At 33.0% G+C, this 20,743-nt stretch overlaps 2 protein-coding genes across 8 annotated transcripts in view; one reads left to right on the forward strand and one right to left on the reverse strand.

Moving 5' to 3' along the window:
- Positions 1-20,743, reverse strand: part of LOC117689995 (serine/threonine-protein phosphatase 6 regulatory ankyrin repeat subunit B-like) — a 568,848-nt gene that overhangs the window by 212,825 nt on the left and 335,280 nt on the right. The window lies entirely within an intron of this gene.
- LOC105343765 (cysteine-rich venom protein latisemin) overlaps positions 5,479-20,743 on the forward strand; it is a 182,459-nt gene continuing 167,194 nt past the window's right edge. The window contains exons 1-12 of one of the 5 annotated variants that reach the window (XM_066069108.1): positions 5,479-5,740; positions 6,276-6,339; positions 7,869-7,983; positions 9,534-9,577; positions 10,010-10,088; positions 11,879-11,970; positions 12,158-12,251; positions 12,740-12,882; positions 13,958-14,043; positions 14,880-14,962; positions 16,618-16,722; positions 17,238-17,357. In XM_066069108.1, coding sequence (XP_065925180.1) covers positions 6,334-6,339; positions 7,869-7,983; positions 9,534-9,577; positions 10,010-10,088; positions 11,879-11,970; positions 12,158-12,251; positions 12,740-12,882; positions 13,958-14,043; positions 14,880-14,962; positions 16,618-16,722; positions 17,238-17,357 — 967 coding nt within the window. In that variant the 5' untranslated portion in view covers positions 5,479-5,740; positions 6,276-6,333. The remainder of the gene's footprint in view (positions 5,741-6,275; positions 6,340-7,868; positions 7,984-9,533; positions 9,578-10,009; positions 10,089-11,878; positions 11,971-12,157; positions 12,252-12,739; positions 12,883-13,957; positions 14,044-14,879; positions 14,963-16,617; positions 16,723-17,237; positions 17,358-20,743) is intronic. The other 4 variants (XM_066069112.1, XM_066069111.1, XM_066069110.1 and 1 more) reach the window with 4 other exon arrangements.

The following is a 20,743-nucleotide window of genomic DNA, read 5'->3' on the forward strand; positions in this document are numbered from 1 at the left end:
CTCCTTGGGCTTCTCCCAATAACATCTGAATTTGAAAAAAGGAAACTTCAATTCTTCGGCCGCCTATGCAATCCGAACACCCAAACTCTTACTAAGATGTTTTCACCGACTCTTTTCCTACAGCAACTCACTTGAGCGCAAACAATTTGGGCACATTCACAACGTTATCAACATTTTGGCTAGATACAATCTCACTCAACATCTCTTGATTTACCTGCAAGTTGGTTACTTCCCCTAAGGATCTCTGGAATAAGGCAGCTGTAATCAACCCCCACATCGACTCAGGCGTCAGCGCATGCTCTCTGACCCCGCCGTCATCTTATTTAACACCATAAATGCAGGAAGACCTCTGTTCGCTATTTGGAAATTTCCATTCAACATACACGAAATAGAACTCTGTAAATTCTTTGTCAAACTATGGAATCTTCCAACCTTACCTCCGGAAATATGTACTGTGTGTGACAGTTGCTTCACTGATGTGTTTCAGCACATCTCGACCGTCTGACTAGGAACCGTTGCTCTCCGAGACGCTTAATGGAACACAGTGATTGAGGGCTTTGACATTTCACTTAGCGCCGAACTTTGCGGCCTTTGTTCACAAGGCCTCTATCTATTCCTACTAGGATCAAGACTTCTCTCCGTCACCGTATCATATCACAACGAGCGCAGCCTGCACATCCCTAATTTCCATTTCCTAAGGGATGCGACTGTTCTCGCCAGCAGTTGCAATATACTTATTTAATTATGTTCCTTTTTTTCACTATAACTTCTATTTAACTTTGTCACTCATGTGCTGTATTCATGATTTGTGTTTAAATGTTATTCTTCATGCAATCTCCTATGGGAAGAAATAAAGATAAAATGAATGAAAGGGACTTCTATTAAAATAGAAATTGTTCTCTGTGTTCGCACTGGTCTGCTCTGCGTCAGTTTTTAGCTTACAGACCCAAGGGGACACAGAAAGCAGACCCGGAGTTTGGATGGTGTTCGTAAAGTTGTGCCTGACGGTACTGAATTCTTATGAAATTTATGGTTATCAATTAAGAAAAATACTTCACCATCCATAAAAGTAAATAATGCACTTACACATTCGGTTTGAACGAGAATGGAGGATAAAAGAGTTCCAAAAATCTATATTTAGATACACTTAGATATGTTTGCAAAGACTGACAAAATACTGATCAATGCTTTAAGGCAAACAACTGTTCTCAACCTAAGAATAAACACATTTCATTTTTAGCCGGGCTCTGCTGAAAGCAGAGTCCTGTCTGTAGGCAGGCAAATCGCCAATGTTACTATAAATAGCACAACTTCAAAAGTAAACAAAAAACCAAACAGCGTCAAAGTAAAAGCTTCCGCTAAACCAAATAGTTACACAAAGAGCCACGTTTTGTTAAAAGTGTTGGCATTTTGTTTCTTTTATTTTAATTTCGAGAGAATTGTTTTGAAAACAAGACTATCATTTTGGATACATTCAATGCGCATGAATTTTCATGAACTTCTTTGCTGCCCGTTGAAGAAATGGGGATTGAATATATGACGGTTGTTGCAAAATTCAAGGCAGCAACTGTTGAACGTTTTTCGACTAGACAGAAATATTTTTGTTTATAGCCGCTAACAAAAGTCTGGCTGTTTCTATAGAGCTATGAGTTAACTATAACTTTCCGTAAAAAATGAAGAAAGTTATACTTTGTATAGTTGTAAATATTGTTTAATGAAATACAACCAGGAGAATTGTGCAGGGATAAAGAACAAAAGATGAAACGAAACAAAAGCAAACGTCCTCGATTTTTTTTTTAATTTAATAACCTAGATCTGGTAGAAAGGGGTTTCCATCAATATGCTAGAATGACAGCGTCTGTCGCGGTGAGTTAACAATCAAACATCAAGTTAACAAGGAGGCCTTCTACGTAATTGTTAATGTTTTGATCCAAAGGGTAGTACAACTTCACTTTCAGCTTCACTGTTCATTTTCTAATTTTAACTTCATTTTATCGCCTGGTTTCAAATAGGAAGCGTGGGGGGGGGGGGGGGAATTCTTGATGATACACTTTTTTATACGTGTAAATTTTAGAAACACGTTTAATGCGACCAAAAGAGGGGGGGGGGGGCAGACCTGTTTCTTTAAAAACAAAATTGGCATCTTATAATTACAATATTTATTATACTGAACAAACCACATATGCATGTTTATAGAATAAAGTTTGGTCATTTATTCAAAATCAAAACATGTATAATATTACTAATGTCCCAATAGGTCTAGGTTACAGGACTTTTATATTACACTGACTGTATGAATAAAATAGCATCTGTCTATCAGACGGCATAACCGTCACTATAACATCAACTAAATTACTTCGTCGGACTAAATCGCCAGGCCATGTCCTTATTTTTCTTTACATCCAAGTAAATGTCATTTCTAGATTCAATACTTTGTGTGTTCTAGAAATTCCACTTTCTAGAACGAGCCTGATTCTCTTTTTTTTGAGTTAGGAAAGAAACAGTTTCGGATAAAGGGCAGTTTCGAATAAAGTACCCGTCAATATCAATTAATTTTATCAAATAAATAAAATAAGACGTTCTGAATCCGCCTCGCTTTTCAAACAGTTTGAGATGCGGTAGCGGTATCCGAATGTCTAATTTTAAAGAGATTGCGTCAATATTTTCGTTTTGAGAGTTGCTGTACTTGAAGGGTTATGATTGTTGCTAAAATTCATGGAATAATTTTTCATGATTATTATTTGGGATAACACATGTTGAAATTGGTATGCAATATGAAGGCCTCTAATGTTAAGTACATGTGTACTGAATGTAAAATACGAAACTTGCGGATATGATTGTAGTGCGACTTTACACAGTGAAAAAGTTACAGACGGAACCTAAAATTTCACAAAAAGTCGTTAGGTGGGACACTGTAGATTATACATCGCCAAGTTTTTGACATCCGATCATGCAACTTGCACAGGGTACGGAATATCAATCCTTAGCAGGGTATTAGCTCGGGATCGAGGTCTGAAAAGCTGAAAAATCATAAAAATGGGTGAAATATGAAAGAGTCGAAATCTAAAAAAAAAAAACATAGAAAAATTTCACACGTTCTGACTAGTAATTTTCCTCAGAATTAGTCGTTTCCCATATTAGAAGTGTATGAAATGTATTTTTGCTTAATGGGAACTGGAGAAATTCTAGTTACAGAGTTCCAAATATACACATCCCTGGCTAAAGAATATTGTATTTAAAAAAAACCTGTCCCGTGCTACATGTACATACATGTACGTTAACGGTCCTGGTAGGTCACATCAAATGGCATTTCCTTTAGCATGCTTTTCTGGCAGCACTTACATGTAGTTTCTATCGTTCAGGTGTAAAGGGCTTGGCCCATGATTTTGGTTTTGATCGTGTTCTGATTATAATGTGAGCTCTCTGATTTGAGATAGATTCCAACATACCGATGAAGAGTTTTAGGGAATCACGGAAAAATATTTAATAATTACAGAAGGATTCTCGTGGTTTTGAATGTAATATCTGAATTAATTAACGAATAAGTAATCATTATTTTAGTATAATTATAAGGTCAACATTTTGGTCGGGGCGTGGTCAAATCCAAAAAAGCCCAAAGGATATTATGACAGATTTGATCACGCTCTGACCGAAATTATCACCTAAAAGGCTTATGATATTCAAAGAATGATTCTTTATTACTTATATGTTTATAATTTTCAGCAATTGTGCGATTAAATATTAAAATTATGACATGTTAATGTGATTTTCATTTTTTTTAATTAGGAAAACTCCTGCTTGCGCCCCAAAAATATTTGAATTTATTGGACTCTATAATACAAAATCTATTCGTAGTATTATCACAGACAAAGACACTGAAAATGTAAATATCAAGTTTTATTGTTTTTATGCAAATAAAGGAATTATCTTGGCGTGTAATGATAGCCTTATCACTCTCTATTTTCCCGCGTTTTGAATGATGGTATGTTTTGGCGTATGATTATACTGTCTACATGTGCTGCCCCCAGTCTCCATTAAATCGGGGAACCTGTTACACCTGGTACTTTTAAGATCCTTATATACAATGGATAACCCATTGTCAGTGCCATAGAACACAAAACATACTTTCTTTACTTTCATATATAGCATGAAATCTGATTTTCAACTAATTCTAGTTTGTCTTCTAATTCAGTATGTTTCACCTTGACCTTTGTTTACTTTCAGTTCTCGTGTTTCGTTCTGTAAAGTTTCTTGGACGTCTTTGAATTCTTTCGATTATTACGGTGCTTAAAGATAAATATTTACAATTTAACTGTCATGTCTGAGATAACATTACGAATCAATTTTGAATCTAAAACCCAATCGCTTCATTAAACATGAGTGACACAAAATGGGCGTGTCTATAGCATAACCGAAAAACGCCGCGTAGTAATACATAGCATGTGCATCATAAAAAAAAATAGTGGTTATAAAATAATGTTGTTTTAATGTGTACAAATTGGAAATAATTAACTATAAGGAATCATTTTTTGAATATTGTGAGGTGATAATTTCGGTTGGAGGGTGGTAAAATCCATCATAAAGTCCTTTTATTAGATTTGAACATGCCCGCCCGAAATTATCACCTCATAATACTCAAAGAATGATTCCTTATTCCTTAATTAAATGAAATTTTCTTATCGTTATCATTTTCTGGTCAATGGTCTTGGAGTTCTCAAACTTGTCAAACAAAAAAAAATTGAACGAGCTATCTCTCTCGATAAATTTATGGGATGGTAAGTCACTGAAAATGCACAAATAAACCATTTTTTTCCCATAGAAATTTAAAAATAAAATCGATTATAAATAGTCTGATCTGAAACCATGTCCAGATCTCTTTTAAAAGATAAAAAAAAAATCTTCTGTAATGTGTCAATATTTTTATTGCAATTGTTCGAAGTTTTACCACTTTTACAGAAATTGCAGCATTTAAAAAGACGAAGTAAAAAAATAGTCATATCAAAGTCAAGTTTTGTGAATATTATGGTGACTCTGTGTCCATTATGCGAAATGAATTTTGTTTGAAATTGTTTCAGATTTTGTGTCATTGAACATTATATGAAATGTGGTGTCGAAATCTAATGAAAATGAAGCATTATATTAAAATGGTATATACACTTGTTATGCCTATACTTCTGGGTAAGATGATATATTTTTATAATAAAAATTCGAGGTTAATAAAAAAAAAACCTGAAGTAAGAGATACTATGAAACATAATGTATAAAAAAGTCATAAATGCTTACAAGAAATTATTATGCATGTTACAAATAATTATCAAGGAAATGCACATTATAACTTCATGAGATGTGCAATAAAAAGAGAGAGAGAGAGAGAGAGAGAGAGAGAGAGAGAGAGAGAGAGAGATTGAGAGAGAGAGAGAGAGATGATATATATATGTAAACATGTAGTCATTTTCTTGCAAGTTGAATTTCCTGCTCAGTTTAGTAGAGTACACCACAACCAATCTGTTGAACATAGAAATGTGAGAGATTTCTCGTCATTAACATAACAACAATAGATAAAAGTGATCACTACCGTGTGGCTTGTTTGGGGATAATCCGTTGAGCGGAAAGAGCCACTTTGTTGATGTGACGCCCAAATCGAGTTCAACAAAAATACATACACTTAACATACATATACAATGCTCGTCTTAACATCGTAACTCGCATCGAGAGGTCTCGGAGGATCCGGAAAATAATCGTAAGTATTTTTTTCCCCCCTTATTTTCTTAATATGAGAAGAGAGAGAGAGAGAGAGAGAGAGAGAGAGAGATTACATGATAAGTTAGTTTATTGGTGGGGTTTCCGAAGAGTTTAATCTTTATTAACGCTGATAAAGTTAACTAAAACCTAAATATTTTTTTTCTTTTATTTAACTGATGATAACTATCTCAACGTTTGCCTTCTTTACTTCCTCCTCCTGACTAAAAGCATCGCCTATAAAGTTTTTTTTTTAAGTTTTCTACATATATCAAGCGACCGGAGATTACTAAGTGTATATAACTAATAGATAATATAATAACCAGCTATTTTTGTTTTGACGATGAAAGCAACGAGAAACGGAACAATGACCAGTGAACTGATATATCTAGAACTCTCCCATTTTGACCTTTGTTGATCAGCTGCTAATAGAGATTCAATGTAAACGGATGTGTGTGAGGGAGACTGGCTTCTTATTTCTATCGTTATACGTGTATAACGCCCTAATCCGACTGTGTGCTCTTATCATTATACAGGCCAGTTTACTTTGCGAAGGGTTAAACAATTTACCAGCAGTTCAAAGAGATATTTAATATGAAGGTATAGATGACCATCCACATTTTTGGAGAATTGTGTAAAATAATTATACATAATCAGCAATGTTTTGTTACATGTAGATTTATAACAATTTCAAAAAACAAATTTCTTTGGCAATATCAGGTTATTATATCGGGAAAATCAATTTATTTTTTAGACTTACCATACACCTATCCTTAAAGGATCAATTGTATATAACAAAAGAATTGACCTATATATCATTCTATTGAAAACCTTAACACAATATCCTTTTATAAATAAGGACATTTCATGTCTCATAAAAGTGTTCTAATCATACCAATATTTCATTAAAAAATATGTTTGTATCTCACCTTAATAAACCGATTAGTTATAATGGCCAAAACGTATGTAACAACATTTATAACGTATTCATACTTTTTTGAAAATTGACATTTAAATAACATACACAAAAATAAAACAAAAAGTCAGAGATGTTATTGCAGTTTCCATAGGCTAGCTATACTTCTTAATGCAGGCACGTAGCATCGTTTTTGAAAGTGGGGGGGGGGGGGGGGCAGTCTCATCCAAAAAATCTTGTTAGAAAAAAAAAAAAAAAAAAAACTAGGTTGAATTGACTGGGGGGGGGGGGGGGGGGCTGGCGTAGTATATCTATAACTTCAATTTCCTTATTTTCATACCAATTCCTTACATACTCCCAAAAAAGTGGGGGGGAGGGCAACTCCATGATTATTCATTTTTTATATGTAAATTTTAAAAAAATTAGTTGCTACGAGAAAAAGTGGGGGGGGGGGAGGGGGAAGCCCCCCCCCCCCCACCCCTAATGCTACGTGCGTGCAATGGTCGTGTAAACCCAATCATTTTTTAGAGTCAACGGTTCCGTCCTGATCAAAGGTGAACGTTTAAATATGAGATCGTATATTTGTTAACGACTCCCATTGATAGTACTTCCATTATAACGTACATGTAATACCTTCGCCCTTTCAAGGCCAGCTCAATAAGTCAATGGTCAAGCCATTTGGAGCGACTATTTTTATTATTTTTTTTTGTTTCTCGTGATAATATAAGTTAAAGGAAGTCTATGTGGATTTTGAATTTACGTTATTTAGATTACCTACGGTAATTTGAATAGTGAACCGATCACAAAAGCTGAAATGCTGCTTAAAAACGTACGATTTTAGCGTGTATTATTATTTATTTCATTTCATTATTTACCAACAGGGTTAAATAATAAAATGAATGAATATTTACATTACCGTAATGAATTACAAGGATTTGAGAGACACACTAATCAAAATTAACTAGTTTCTCCGCATGATACATTACATACATGCATCTGAATTCATGAAAATATCATTTTTTTTTTATCAGTCTGTCTGCTCCCGAAAAAAACCCCGCACACACCAAAAAAAAACAAAAAAAAAAAAAAACCCCAAAAAACAACCATTTGCTAAGTAATTAAAATCAATAGGACACGAACGGATGGCTTCAAGTTGATTTCTAATTAGATGTTAAAAAAATGCCAGTTAATTTCAATTGGGGCTTTTTTCCAGACAGGAACTACATTTTGTTGGTTATTTCTATTTCGACAAAATAATGTCATAGGGGGCAGCTGCTGGACCAATATGAAAGAAATCCTTACCACAGTCATTCTTTTGAATTTCACAGGTAAGACTAATTATTGACTTACATGTATATAGGTAAAAATACCAATTCATTAACGAATTCATTGTGTTGATATTTTATGAGAACGTGTAGATTCTGTATTCTATGGTTGGTAACATAATGTTTGTGGATTTGTTAAAATTGTATTTTTCATATAGGGAGGAAGTATTTATCGATGTATTTGTCGACTTAATGAAAAAATAATGTAGTGACGAAACACAGTATCATACAGTGTTATAAAAAGTAAAATGATGACAGATAAATTCATAATTAATAATTAAACAACTTAAAGTATAGCAGATTAAAACAACAGTAAAACAAGATAACTTACGACGGGTAATTGTTTTTCAAACGTGTTCCATAGCATATTTTAAATAAATATTTTTAATAGTTTACACATCAGAGTGATCACAAATCAACAGTATTTAGAGAAGAGGAATGTGTCCAAAAACTGCTTAAAGCAATATGAGCTGCAATTTTCATGTTTAATATTTTTTTTTACGAAAAGGTGTGTTTCTTTTCAAATGACAAAAAATTCATGCTGTAAGCTGTATTTTTGTGGGAAAAGCCGTTAAGAAGCCTTTATTGGGGCAAAATTGAATTATTGTCGTCCTGTGCAGCAATTGATTTGCTATATATTCTTTAGAAGAGAAATCTTTCCTCTGACAAAAATTAATGAATTTTTCAAACTTTATTCACCATAAAAGTTTAAGTTACATGCAGACCTATCATACTAACAGGTTTCTGCGGCAAAAAACAAATTCTAAAAAATACAGCTCATATTGCTTAAATGAATTTGGAAAGAAAAAAACTACTATATCCAAGTAATTTTTACCTAATCCAAATGAGACATACATCTATAAGATATATAGATTAGTAAGGTTGAGAGATGTGTTTGATTGTGGTTTTAATAAATATATTATGATTTCAAAACCGAATAATAGAGATTGTTATGCATGATTTTAATAGAGCAAGACTACTTAATGTCACTCGGAGATGAATATTCCACACATCAAAGTTTGTCAGTGATTCATCATAAAGAACCGTGGAACATTTTGTTTATTGCTTGCAATTTCATGACAGTCACAAGGCATATATTTGTTTATATTATTTAATTACAAAAGTCCTAGATTGAAACGATGGCTGTTGATATCATCTCCGGTGATTTGTAATGTCTATTAAATTTGATTTATTGACTTTAGAATGATTATTTCAACTTTTATGTTGTTTGTGGGATTTTTTTAATAATAAAACAACATATTTTTCAGAAGGCAAAATATTTAATCTCTCTCTCTCTCTCTCTCTCTCTCTCTCTCTCTCTCTCTCTCTCTCTCTCTCTCTCTCCCTCTCTCTCTCATTAAGACACGTAGGTTACATGTCAATCACATTCATAATATTCTCTGACCCAACCATAAACCAACACCAATTATACCAAAGCATCACACATAATTAGAGCCCGATGTCTGCGTACGCGGGGGACACTGACCACATGGACAAGATGAAAACGTCCTACAAATTACCGTTTGTTATGAAGCATCTGTCTCTACTTGTAGGTGTTTTGTTCTTTCCTTGCTCTGGTCATCGCATCGAAAGATCTGTGAGTCTTGTGTTTATCTTTTTTCCAATTTGATTCTTTTATTTGGCGGTTTGTGTATCTCTATTCATTGATTTGTTTATATAGGAACTTCTGCATACTTAGGTAACGCACACTCTCAATCGCCCATCTTCGCAAGCCAAGGGTTTCTGATCCGCACCGCGGATCAGAAACCCTTGGCTAGCGAAGATGTCAATCGCCATACATTGAATTTGCAAAATCTAATTAATCAGTAAAAGAATTTTTAGTTTCTTGACCAGTAACCATCTACTCAAGTTGTAAAATATATTTTTAAAAATTATGAAATATTATAATTTTCCAAAATTAATTTATTAAATATAAATTATTATTATCATGAATTAATAAAAAGTCGAAATTATTATTGCTTAAATGACTATTGCTGTTTGTTTTTATGCTGAACAATTTTGTTTTCAGACTAGTTGTGCTCAAAAGTACCAGGTAATTCCAAATCATTCTGCGTGTTTACAAAAGACTGCCGTTGCTACTGATTCCGGTAAAGTCTGTCTGTTTGTCTGTCTGTCTCTCCCTCTCTCTTTCCCTCTCTTTCTGTCAACTTGTTGTGTGTGTGTAAACAGATATATCGAGAAAACACGAAGAAATCAAGAAATGTAATTCTATGGCATGTCAAACGTTGCAATATTCGATATTTTCCATTTGTATTTTATAAATATTAATTTGTATTGTGTAATTTTCTATTTTTATTGTATAATTTTCCATTTGTATTCTATAATTTTTCATTTGGATTGTATAAATTTCATTTGTATTCTTTAATTTTCTATTTGTATTGTATAATTTTCCATTTGTAATCTATAATTTTCAATTTGCATTGTATCCGAGGGATTGTTTATTTGTTTTGTTACGAAGGTTATCATTGGTTAAAATTTTATACTGTATTGTGGGAAAACCAACGAGATGTTCCGGATGCTGAACGCAAACTGGTCGTCTTAACATGACTTGTTTAAACACGTCATTGGCGTCGGAAGCGGGGGGGGGGGGGGTTACCCCCCCCCCCATTTTTATTGCAAAGTTAGAACTAACCATTAGGCACATTGCATCATAGAGGGTTCAGCCCCCCCCCCACACTTTTTTTCGCAGCAAACATAATTGAACTTAAATTTACCTTGAAAAGATTGAAATATTGAGAAGTTAGAGTTATAGGTATACTAGCCCCCCCCCCCCCCCCCTACGATTAGGAATTTCATGATTTTGGGAATAGGGTTTTGTCAAGATTTCTGAGGATAAGTCTTGCCCCCCCCCCCCCCCCAACACCACTTTTAATTTGACGCCACTGCTTGACGTGGAGGTCTATTAAGCGGCAGTGATGCTAGTGTGAGGCTCGCCGTATTGGACAACTATGGACTGTTCTGTTTTTTAAGGTAAACCGATAGGGTTATTGTGATAAAAGATATACCAAGACATTATACTCATGTAGCTGGTTAACCGAACCAGATTTCTCAAACCTGGTATAGACCAGTAGGGATGTACATACATGTACGTCTCTCGATAGACTTACTGTCAATGAAGGGACGGGGGCCTCGTTCATCAGATCGAGACACCTTATACAGTCATTATATATGTATAATGCCTTGGTATATCTTTTATCACGATGGCCCTATCTGTTTACCTTAAAAAACCAGAACAGTCCCAAGTTGTCCAATACGGCAAGCCTCACACTGACGTCACTGTCGCTAAATGAGATCACCACGTGTTTAAAACATGTTAAGGGGACCAATTAGCCTTCAGCATCCGGAACATTTCGCTGATTTCCCCACAATACAGTATAAAACTTTTACCCAATGATAACCTTCGTTACAAAACAACAAACAATCCCTCGGATACAATACAAATTGAAAATTTTACAATACAAATTGAAAATTGTACAATACAAATGGAAAATTATAGAATACAAAATGAAAATTTTACAATAAAAATGCAAATTATAGAATACAAATAAAAAATTATACAATACAAATGAAACTTAAACAATACAAATGGAAAATTATACAATACAAATTGAAAATTATAGAACACAATTGGAAGATTATACAAAACAAATAGAAAATTATACAATACAAATGTAATTTATACAATACAAATTGAAAATTATAGAATTTAAATGGAAAATTATACAATACAAATGGAAAATTATACAATACAAATGAATATTTATATAATACAAATGGAAAAGATCGAATATTGCAACGTTTGACATGCCATATAATTCTTACAAATTATGTTGACTGTCAAGCAAAAAAAATATATGATGACTCTTCTTACCTGCAGGTATTTCTGATGAGGACAAAAATGTAATAGTCAGTAAACATAACGAATACAGATCAGGTGTAAACCCACCTGCTGAGGCCATGGCAAAAATGGTGAGTAAGAGTCACAAAACACAGCCCCCAACCGTTAAAATCGAACGTTATTTGTAATACTTAGAATTATAAGATTGCTCCCTTATATTTTCAATTACCTGTACTTGAATTTTGTACCTCTACCTTCATTGTAAATATTTTTACTTATTAACTTATATCAAAATGGTTCGTACAATTTTAATTTAAGTCTTGGGATGATGAAATAGCCATGATCGCTCAGAAGTACGCTGACGCCTGTAAGGGTCTCGTTCATGATGGCGGTCGACAGCGGAGTATTCCGGGTGAGTGAATCGAACACAACTTTCCGTGTCGTGTTGCCTACTCGGGATGAGTAAATTGAACGCGGCTCCCTATGTAATGCTTTTAGTAAGCTGGTGATACTATATCGTTAGAAAACAAAATAAACGGTTTATATGTTACTTAATGTTGTCAAAATTTAATGATGATATTATGATTGTTACTGATTTAATCAACGAAGGCACTGTTCTGTTTAGTTTCTGTTGACACCTGATTTCATGTTGAGAAAAGACAACGTTGTTATACTCATATTAAATCTATTCAATTAAAATCGTTCCTGGTTCTTTGTCGACTATTTGCATAAAATTGACTACATGTATATTACACTTATGAATTCAGACACAAAAATACAATTAAGTGGTTTGACACGTATACGTTATCAGCTCAGCTAAATAATGGACAAGTGATGTTACAGATGTTAATGTTAAACATGGTTTGGAAGAGCATTGATCGTCGTCCTTTCTTCATCAAGGTCGTTTCTCTGTGGGTCAGAATCTGGCCAGTGCGTCCTACGACCTGGACTGGGCAGGCGTGATCAAGCTGTGGTATGATGAGGTCAAGGACTTCACTCTGGGGGGAAACAATGACCTGATGAAAGTGGGCCACTACACCCAGGTATAATAAATACATGTACAGCAAAACTCGTTTATAGCGAATTTCAAGGGACCATAGAAAAAACTTCGTTATAGCCGTAATTCGTTATACGTTTATAACGAATTCGTAAAAAATATTATAGCGAATTCGTTATAAAATAATTAAGGGTTTTTCCGGCTAACAGTTTTCTAAACTATCGTAAGTTATAAAATTAGTATTACCGTCATTTACAAAAATGTCAATATAACCATTTCATTTCAATTTCTAAAAAAATTCCGTATACCATTTGAATTTGAGTATTTTATATATGCATCTTAAAATTGCATGTTTCTTCAATGAAATTTGAAATGGAAAAAATTCGTTATAAAAATGATAAAATACGTTAAAATTTTGCCAGCGGGGGTCTTAAAATTACTTCGTTATAGCCGTAAATTCGTTATAGCCGTGTTCGTTATATACATCAATTTTCTATAGGTTTATATAAGAAATTTGCCGGGACATGAATAATAATTCGTTATAGCCGTAAATTCGCTATATCCGTGTTCGTTATATTCAAGTTTTGCTGTATGTTTATAATAGAAGGACTGGGTACGTTGTGTAGACAGCATTGCCAAACCAATTGCAAGTAGCTGCGTTTAAACTAATGTCAATGAATGCATTACAATATGTTTTTGTCTACTCGGAATCTGCTCTGTTATGTTATAAATTTATAATTAAAACTTATAATGATAAACAGATAGTAGAATCGAAAATAGTAAAATTTATCAAAGTGGCAATGAGGTTTTTTTTTCCATTTACACAATATATCTACAAGATGTTAAATAAATATCAAAAACATAGAACGTTAAATACTTCAACATATGCAGAGAATAGAAATCATTGCACTTTTGCTATACCAATTACATTATTATTTAAAACAAAAAGTTACGTAACCATTTTGCGAGCGAAATCATATTTCATAATATTAAAGATACCTAAATAAATAATTATATCGGTGTGTCAATTTAATTAATTTAAACGAAGACGATGGAACCTTTAATTTGATTAATCATCCACATATAACTTACATATAGTAACAATTATGGTCTATTTCTAGGTTGTCTGGGCGACCTCCTTAAAGATAGGTTGTGGGTTTGCCCTCTGTGGATCAACGAGAAGTTACGTGTGTAATTACGGACCCGGGTCAGTAACCTCAACACAAACTTATAATTTCCGGCGTTATCTCTGCCCATAAATATTGATTGTCTTTCTGTGTGGTTGTCTGTCTTCCAACCTTGATGGCGTTGGTATTTATATGTTGTGTAGTTCTAACTGTCAAGTCGTATATAAACAAATCTAAACATTCGGTACATATAATTCGATAACCATATCCTTTTATTTCTTACTCAGTGTACGTACTGCTTGCCCATTTGTACGTAATTTCTTAAATAATTCGATCTAAAATATCTCTTTTGTTTACCAAATTCTCATATGACGACATGAATTGTCTGCTAAAAACCATCTTTCTCACACAGACAGCATTAATTTTCTTTCTACCAGGAAAAAATTACTCCCATAGTAGTATGTAGGCATCTTAAACAGAATTCTATGATACACTGCGCCCCTGCTTTTAATTAAACTAGATATACATGTACATGTAGTCAATTTTGTCCCAAAGTTACATGTATCATGTACACATTTTATTTATATATCTTATTTACTGTCTCATACCTTCATAACAGCGCTAGCGTCCAAATATTGCTTGTGCGTCTGATAGTTTAATTATATATCATTTACTCTTTCAATGAAAAAGATATATGATTTATTTCCCAAAATCGTTTTATAGTTTGACAGTTCATTCGAGATACATGTAGCAATGTACAGGTTAGCACTATCTTTGTTTTGTAAAATTATATGTATGAACATAAACTTGCGTATTATTAGAGAACAGGCGATGATAAGTGTAAATTGTTTCGTTTTTATTCATGGTATGTTTTGGACATTAAAATATTAACAGCTAAATTCTTCTGATTTTGCAGAGGTAATCTGGACATAAATAATCCGTATAAATCGGGATCGGCATGCAGCAAATGTCCAAACAGCTGTAAAAATAATCTATGTGGTAAGATATTACACTTTAGAAACGCAACGTAAATTAATTTTTTCGTGTAAAGTTTTCACTTCTTTGCCCAACCTTAAAATAACAATATGAACAGTGATATATCTTTTTGCTAACACACATATTTAATCAAGAATTAATTTTAAGGTACTTCACTACACCGAGACTTATACTTTTTACGACACTACGTCACAAGATGGCGATTTAAATGTTTTGTTTAACTGTTTGTATCAATCGATTTAGATGTATATCGTAACAGCTCAGTCGTTAAAGTATCAGGCTTGTGAACCGCAGGTCATGAGTTCGAATCCGCACGGGGCTTTTGTTCATGTTTACTGGATGAAATTTTTGAAAATATCATTTTTTTTCTAAAATTGCACATTTTTTCGCCTATTTAACACATATACTTCTTATCCATCATGCTATCTATCATAACTAAGTAATCTTTTGCTGATTTGAGAAAATATTTCAAGGTGTAGTGAGACACCTTAAGGAGGTTTGATGGTCAACAAATTAAACATGAAATCTTTCTTAAGATTTTGGATGTGATTTTTTTCTAGGCCATCAATTATTTTTTGTAAAGAGAAATTCCAAATATTTTACTTTTAAAAAAAACTAATATATTTCCGATAATTTCTATACAAAGCTCTTCTTTTTAAGGAGATTTGTATAACCTAAAACGGCCTCGACTATCCAGCCCTCTTATGGGCTTTAGATGAAATTTTGATTAGAAATTTCAGTTTAACTGATTTAGAATAAAACAATTACCATTCGAAAAAAAGTCATTAAAATGAATATTATGACTCAGGATCCTGCTTAAGGTAGTAAGGGACACCGCCATATTGTGACGTACATGTACTTCCTATCGAAATAAACAATTAAATCAATTGAGTATAATTTTTAATCATTCTCTTTCTATACACTGTCCCGAGTTTTTGCTTTCACCACTTTTTGCTTGATATTTCGGTAATAATAAATACCTTTGTGCTCAATCTACATTCATCTTTAATATGAAAAATGTCCAGATTATCTGTTTTGAAACGCCCCCTCTACCGCTTCAGGTTTCAATATACATCCCAAAATAAAAAAATCTACGGGGTTTTTGCATTGCATCAGCCATCAATAAGCCCGGATAATAACGTTGAAAAATTGCGCGAGGTATCCCGAGTACCTCCGAATGGAGAAAAGATATAAACATTTCCCATTATAAATATCCGTAAGAATTTTTGTTTCGTTCCTGTGAAATTTTATGAGTGAAAAGAGATAACTTGTCAAAGAAGATATCTTGGATATTTTCCATTTCATTGATTTCAACTGTAATTCTTTCACTGGTATGTGTATTTTTATTAAAATCATCAAAAAATGACGGTAGCAATAACTTGGGACAGACTTTAACAATTGTTACATATGTACCTATCAGCGTAGCGTTACGGGTTAGAGCGTTAACTAATAAGCTGTAAGTCATGAGTTCGAATCCCACTGGGGCTTTTATATATTTTTTAAAGCACATTTTTGGGTCAAATTATGTAACATTTGAAAATTCTAAAACAGTGAATTATGCATTATGATTATAATAATGTACCTTAATACAAATTAATATCGACAGGTGTCCCATACCACCTGAAATTGAGTGTTAACTATATCTGGACTATTTTCAGATTGTCAAGGCAAGGCATGTGAGAATGGAGGAACTATGGACTTTAATGCGTGCGCATGCACCTGTAAACCACCGACCACTACCTATGTCGGTCCGTCCTGCCAGTGTAAGTACAGACTGAGTAAGAAATTACAAATCTCGCGCCACATGAGATTTCGTCAAATATTGTTCTTCCGGAAACAAGCGGCCATAATACAGCGGCGTGTTATCTGAATTTTGTGATTTTTTTTAAATTCTGCAATACTAAATTGTACCTAATTGCTTTATACGTACATGTAAGTGCCTGTTTATAATTTTTTACAAGTGTCTGACCATATTCTACTTATCCTAGGGCTATTTGCTTCTGTCAGTGTACACGTAGAGAATGTAAAATAATTGCTTTTGATATTTATATTCCGTGTTAAATTTCTTTTTAATGTAAAAATCATTACCCAAGTACTTTAGATATACAAGCTCAAATATGTATGATTTACAGGTTTATAAAAATATAAGGGCAATTAAACGGGACGGAACAAAAGGCAATAATTTCCTTGAATATTACCATGTTGTATTATTACCATAATCAACTCTGTAATAATAATAATAATAATTAATTTTTCATTGTTGTTCTTTTTTTTTCAGTGAACTGTACCGGTCAAAAGGACCGTTCCTACATCTGCGGCCCTCATTTCACCCCAGCAATGTGTGACAGAATCACTAATGTCCCCCAGGACTGTCCCACCATGTGTAAAGTGTGCCCATGTAAGTCCTTGATAAACACTTTAACATATTGCAAAGCGTGCCCATGTAAGTTCCTGACAAACACTCTTATATTAAATGTAATGTGTAGCCAAGTAAGTCCTTGATAAACGCTTTTATATTACAATACACTTGTGTATATATATATATATATATATATATATATATATATATATAACCGAATGTTATCACATAGCTGCAAACGAAACCGTCTGACGTGTCATTTAGGTGCCAACGGGACTTGGGGCGAAAAATCGGTTTGCACCTATGTCCGATCGGGTTTTTTAAATCGCTCTAACTCGGCGAATCGCGAACTGACACCAGGTAAACTTTAATCATGATAAGGAGAGTTCTTTCAGACGTTAAATTTTAGTTTTGAAATAATTATTTGATACATAATAACTTAAAGCCAGTAAAGTTTTTGAGGGTACCCATTCAGGAAGTATATATCTCCGGCCGAGCGATTCCGTCTGAGATGTCATTTAGGAGCAAACGTCGGTTTTTTGAAGATTTCTTTCTAAAATTTGATACATATGTCAACAAAAAGCTCAGAGCAAATCGCTAATATTATGACTTATTTTTTTGAGGTACTGCGCTATGCATATGTATCTAGTTTTCAAAAGATATTGCCGTCGACAGAAATTTTAGTGCTCATTTTCAGCTGTATTGTTTTTGTATATAATTTTAAGCTTCTACGCATGCTTGACCCAATAATGTGAACGAGAAGGAGAAAGAAATGGCGATCGATATGTTCGGCTAAGTATGGTTTTACCGATCTGTACACGATTACGGCTTGTTATAAATATGTGTCAGTGAAGAAAGTGAATACAAGAGAGCTGTACTTTAGATTAACGGATTATATTTTTGTCGGTTTTCATTTTGTGTTGGACTAAACGAAAACGTCGCGTGTGGATATGTGGTAAGAAAACTTGCTCATTGTTTGTCAACGTGAAAAAGGTGTAAAAAAAAGAATTAACAGACTAAAAATGTGGGTACTTAGAATATTTGAAATATACGCCGCAAGATCTGAACAAATCTAACTAAGCTTGTTTTAAAACACATAAAGATGAGAATAGTACCATGTCTTATCTCAGTTTGATGTTTTTATTATATTCTCTTAAAAGATGATTAGCCCATGCACATTCTTAAATCTGAGAGATAAATACAAAATATTCAAAATTGTTCTTGTAATACTACATACGTCTATATCCTTTTATATAAAAGACGTATTAATATAATAAATGTAATTAGTTTTATTAAAATATTTCGTGTATTGGCACGACATAGTTTATCAAGATACATATTTTAATCAAACTACTTTGTTTCGTCTAATTAATATCAGTACAAATACAGACTGTGGTTAATTTCTTGATCATATCAATTTCGCGAAGAGCTTTGTTTACATTTTACAGCCAAGGTCATGTTAGCTTCTCTCAGCGGCTGTGTTACTGATAACGGAGAAAAACCAGATGTCATTAAACATATGGAAAACACAGACAATCAGAATTGGGGAATGCCGACTAAATTCATAACGATAAAGATTTTAGATCAACAATCAACATTACAGGTACATGAAGTGGTTTTTATTTTGGTTTTATTTTTATAATTTCTTTCTTTTTGAAAAAGCAGACTACGCACACTTATGAATAAACACCTAACCATATTACTTTGTGTTTACTTGCCTACGTGGAGAAAAAATAACAAAAAAAATAAGAAAATGAAAAAATTGTCATAATAACAATAAAACAGATATAAGCAGCAAAATATTGAATAGACAAGTTTGTATTGCACCATATCTTTCAATATTGTAATTTAGTTTTAAGTGACAAAGGAAACCAAGCATGGAGATTTATTTTACATAAGACAACAAAATATATATTGTTTCATATGAAGAATTATAAAATTAACGATTTCGTTTTGAAACGACGATGAAAGTTTGCCAATTATAATATTAGACATATTAAATCCAATTCTTTCAGAGGTCTTTCTATAAATTTATAAACTTAGTTCTTTCCACAGGGTATGTATTTTAAAAACATAAATTATCGTTTCCACTTTATTTTTTTACAAAACACACCCGTCAGTAGTTTTGATATTGATTTTTTAAGGTAGTATCCAACTGGAAAAATTTTGTGTAAAGTTCAAATTTGAAGCCACTATACACAAGAACCTTTGGTTGTTTTAAAACAAATCTTTACAATGTCATATACAGTGAAATCTTCAACACTATAATCCGTTAGATCTTTTTTTTTTAATTTTGATTTCAAAAGTTTGTGGTAGACATAAGTCTCGATTTGCTTTAAATTTATCTGATGGTAAAGTTCCTTCTCATTTCAAATCCAGGTAGCTTAATGAAAAGCAACCATAATTTTATGGGGTATCTAGGTTCAAATCCTAGTCTGGATTGTATGAATGAGAGACTTAACACCAGGTAATTACTCATTTTTCAACATTGACAAAATTTACCTAATAAGTGAACTCAAGATCTGGAATTCATTGCTCCTAAACTCGCACAACTCGATCATTTTTGTATTGTCTGCGAATTGTCCTTCAAGCCTCATTTATTTGTTTACATGAAATATTTGTAGGCTAGTTATTCAATGAAGTGTTTGATTAAATTATGTTCATGATCTGTCATAAAATTGAAATTACATATAATTAATAGTCATGCAATTTTTTATCATTTGCTCCATGTAAACATGCAATCAATAATTCATATTCTCTCTCTCTCTCTCTCTCTCTCTCTCTCTCTTGTTTACATTCCAACATCTACCTAGTGAGTTATTTATAGTTATCTTCTCTTTGAACCACGGATGGAGTATTCAAGCCGAAATCGTCTGTCAGTGTGTTTTACTGTGTAATTGATTTCTTAAAATGAAAAGTAATCAAGCTACATGTATTTATCAAGAAACGTTAATTTTATAAACCAATACATTTTTAAATACAATGGTTTTTATATAGTTAGACAACTGCCATTTAAGTAGAATGTCTTTAATTATAGTGCACTTTGTTGTCAGCACCATTCGTAAACTTCTATACTGGATTTTGTCTTTGAAAAAAATTAATACCACGTCATTATTATGAAAATATCAAGAGGATTAATCAAAATAAAATTTCATAACTTCATTTTAGGTGATTTAGACTACTGCTCGAACAACTTTTCGATTAAATCCACAATAATTAATTTAATTATTAATAATGAATGAATCTCTCTCTCTCTCATTCTCTCCCTCTCTCTCTCTCTTTCTCTCTCTCTCATTGTTTACATTCCAACGCATGCACTACATGACCCCAACGAGTTATCTCCTCTTTGACCTGCGGAAAAATGAAATAGAAGTATTGTGAAAAACTAATCCCAGTCATAAAAATATGAAAAGGAAAACGAAATA

This window comes from Magallana gigas, chromosome 8, assembly GCF_963853765.1.
Source record: "Magallana gigas chromosome 8, xbMagGiga1.1, whole genome shotgun sequence".
NCBI classification, from domain to species: Eukaryota; Metazoa; Mollusca; class Bivalvia; order Ostreida; family Ostreidae; genus Magallana; species Magallana gigas.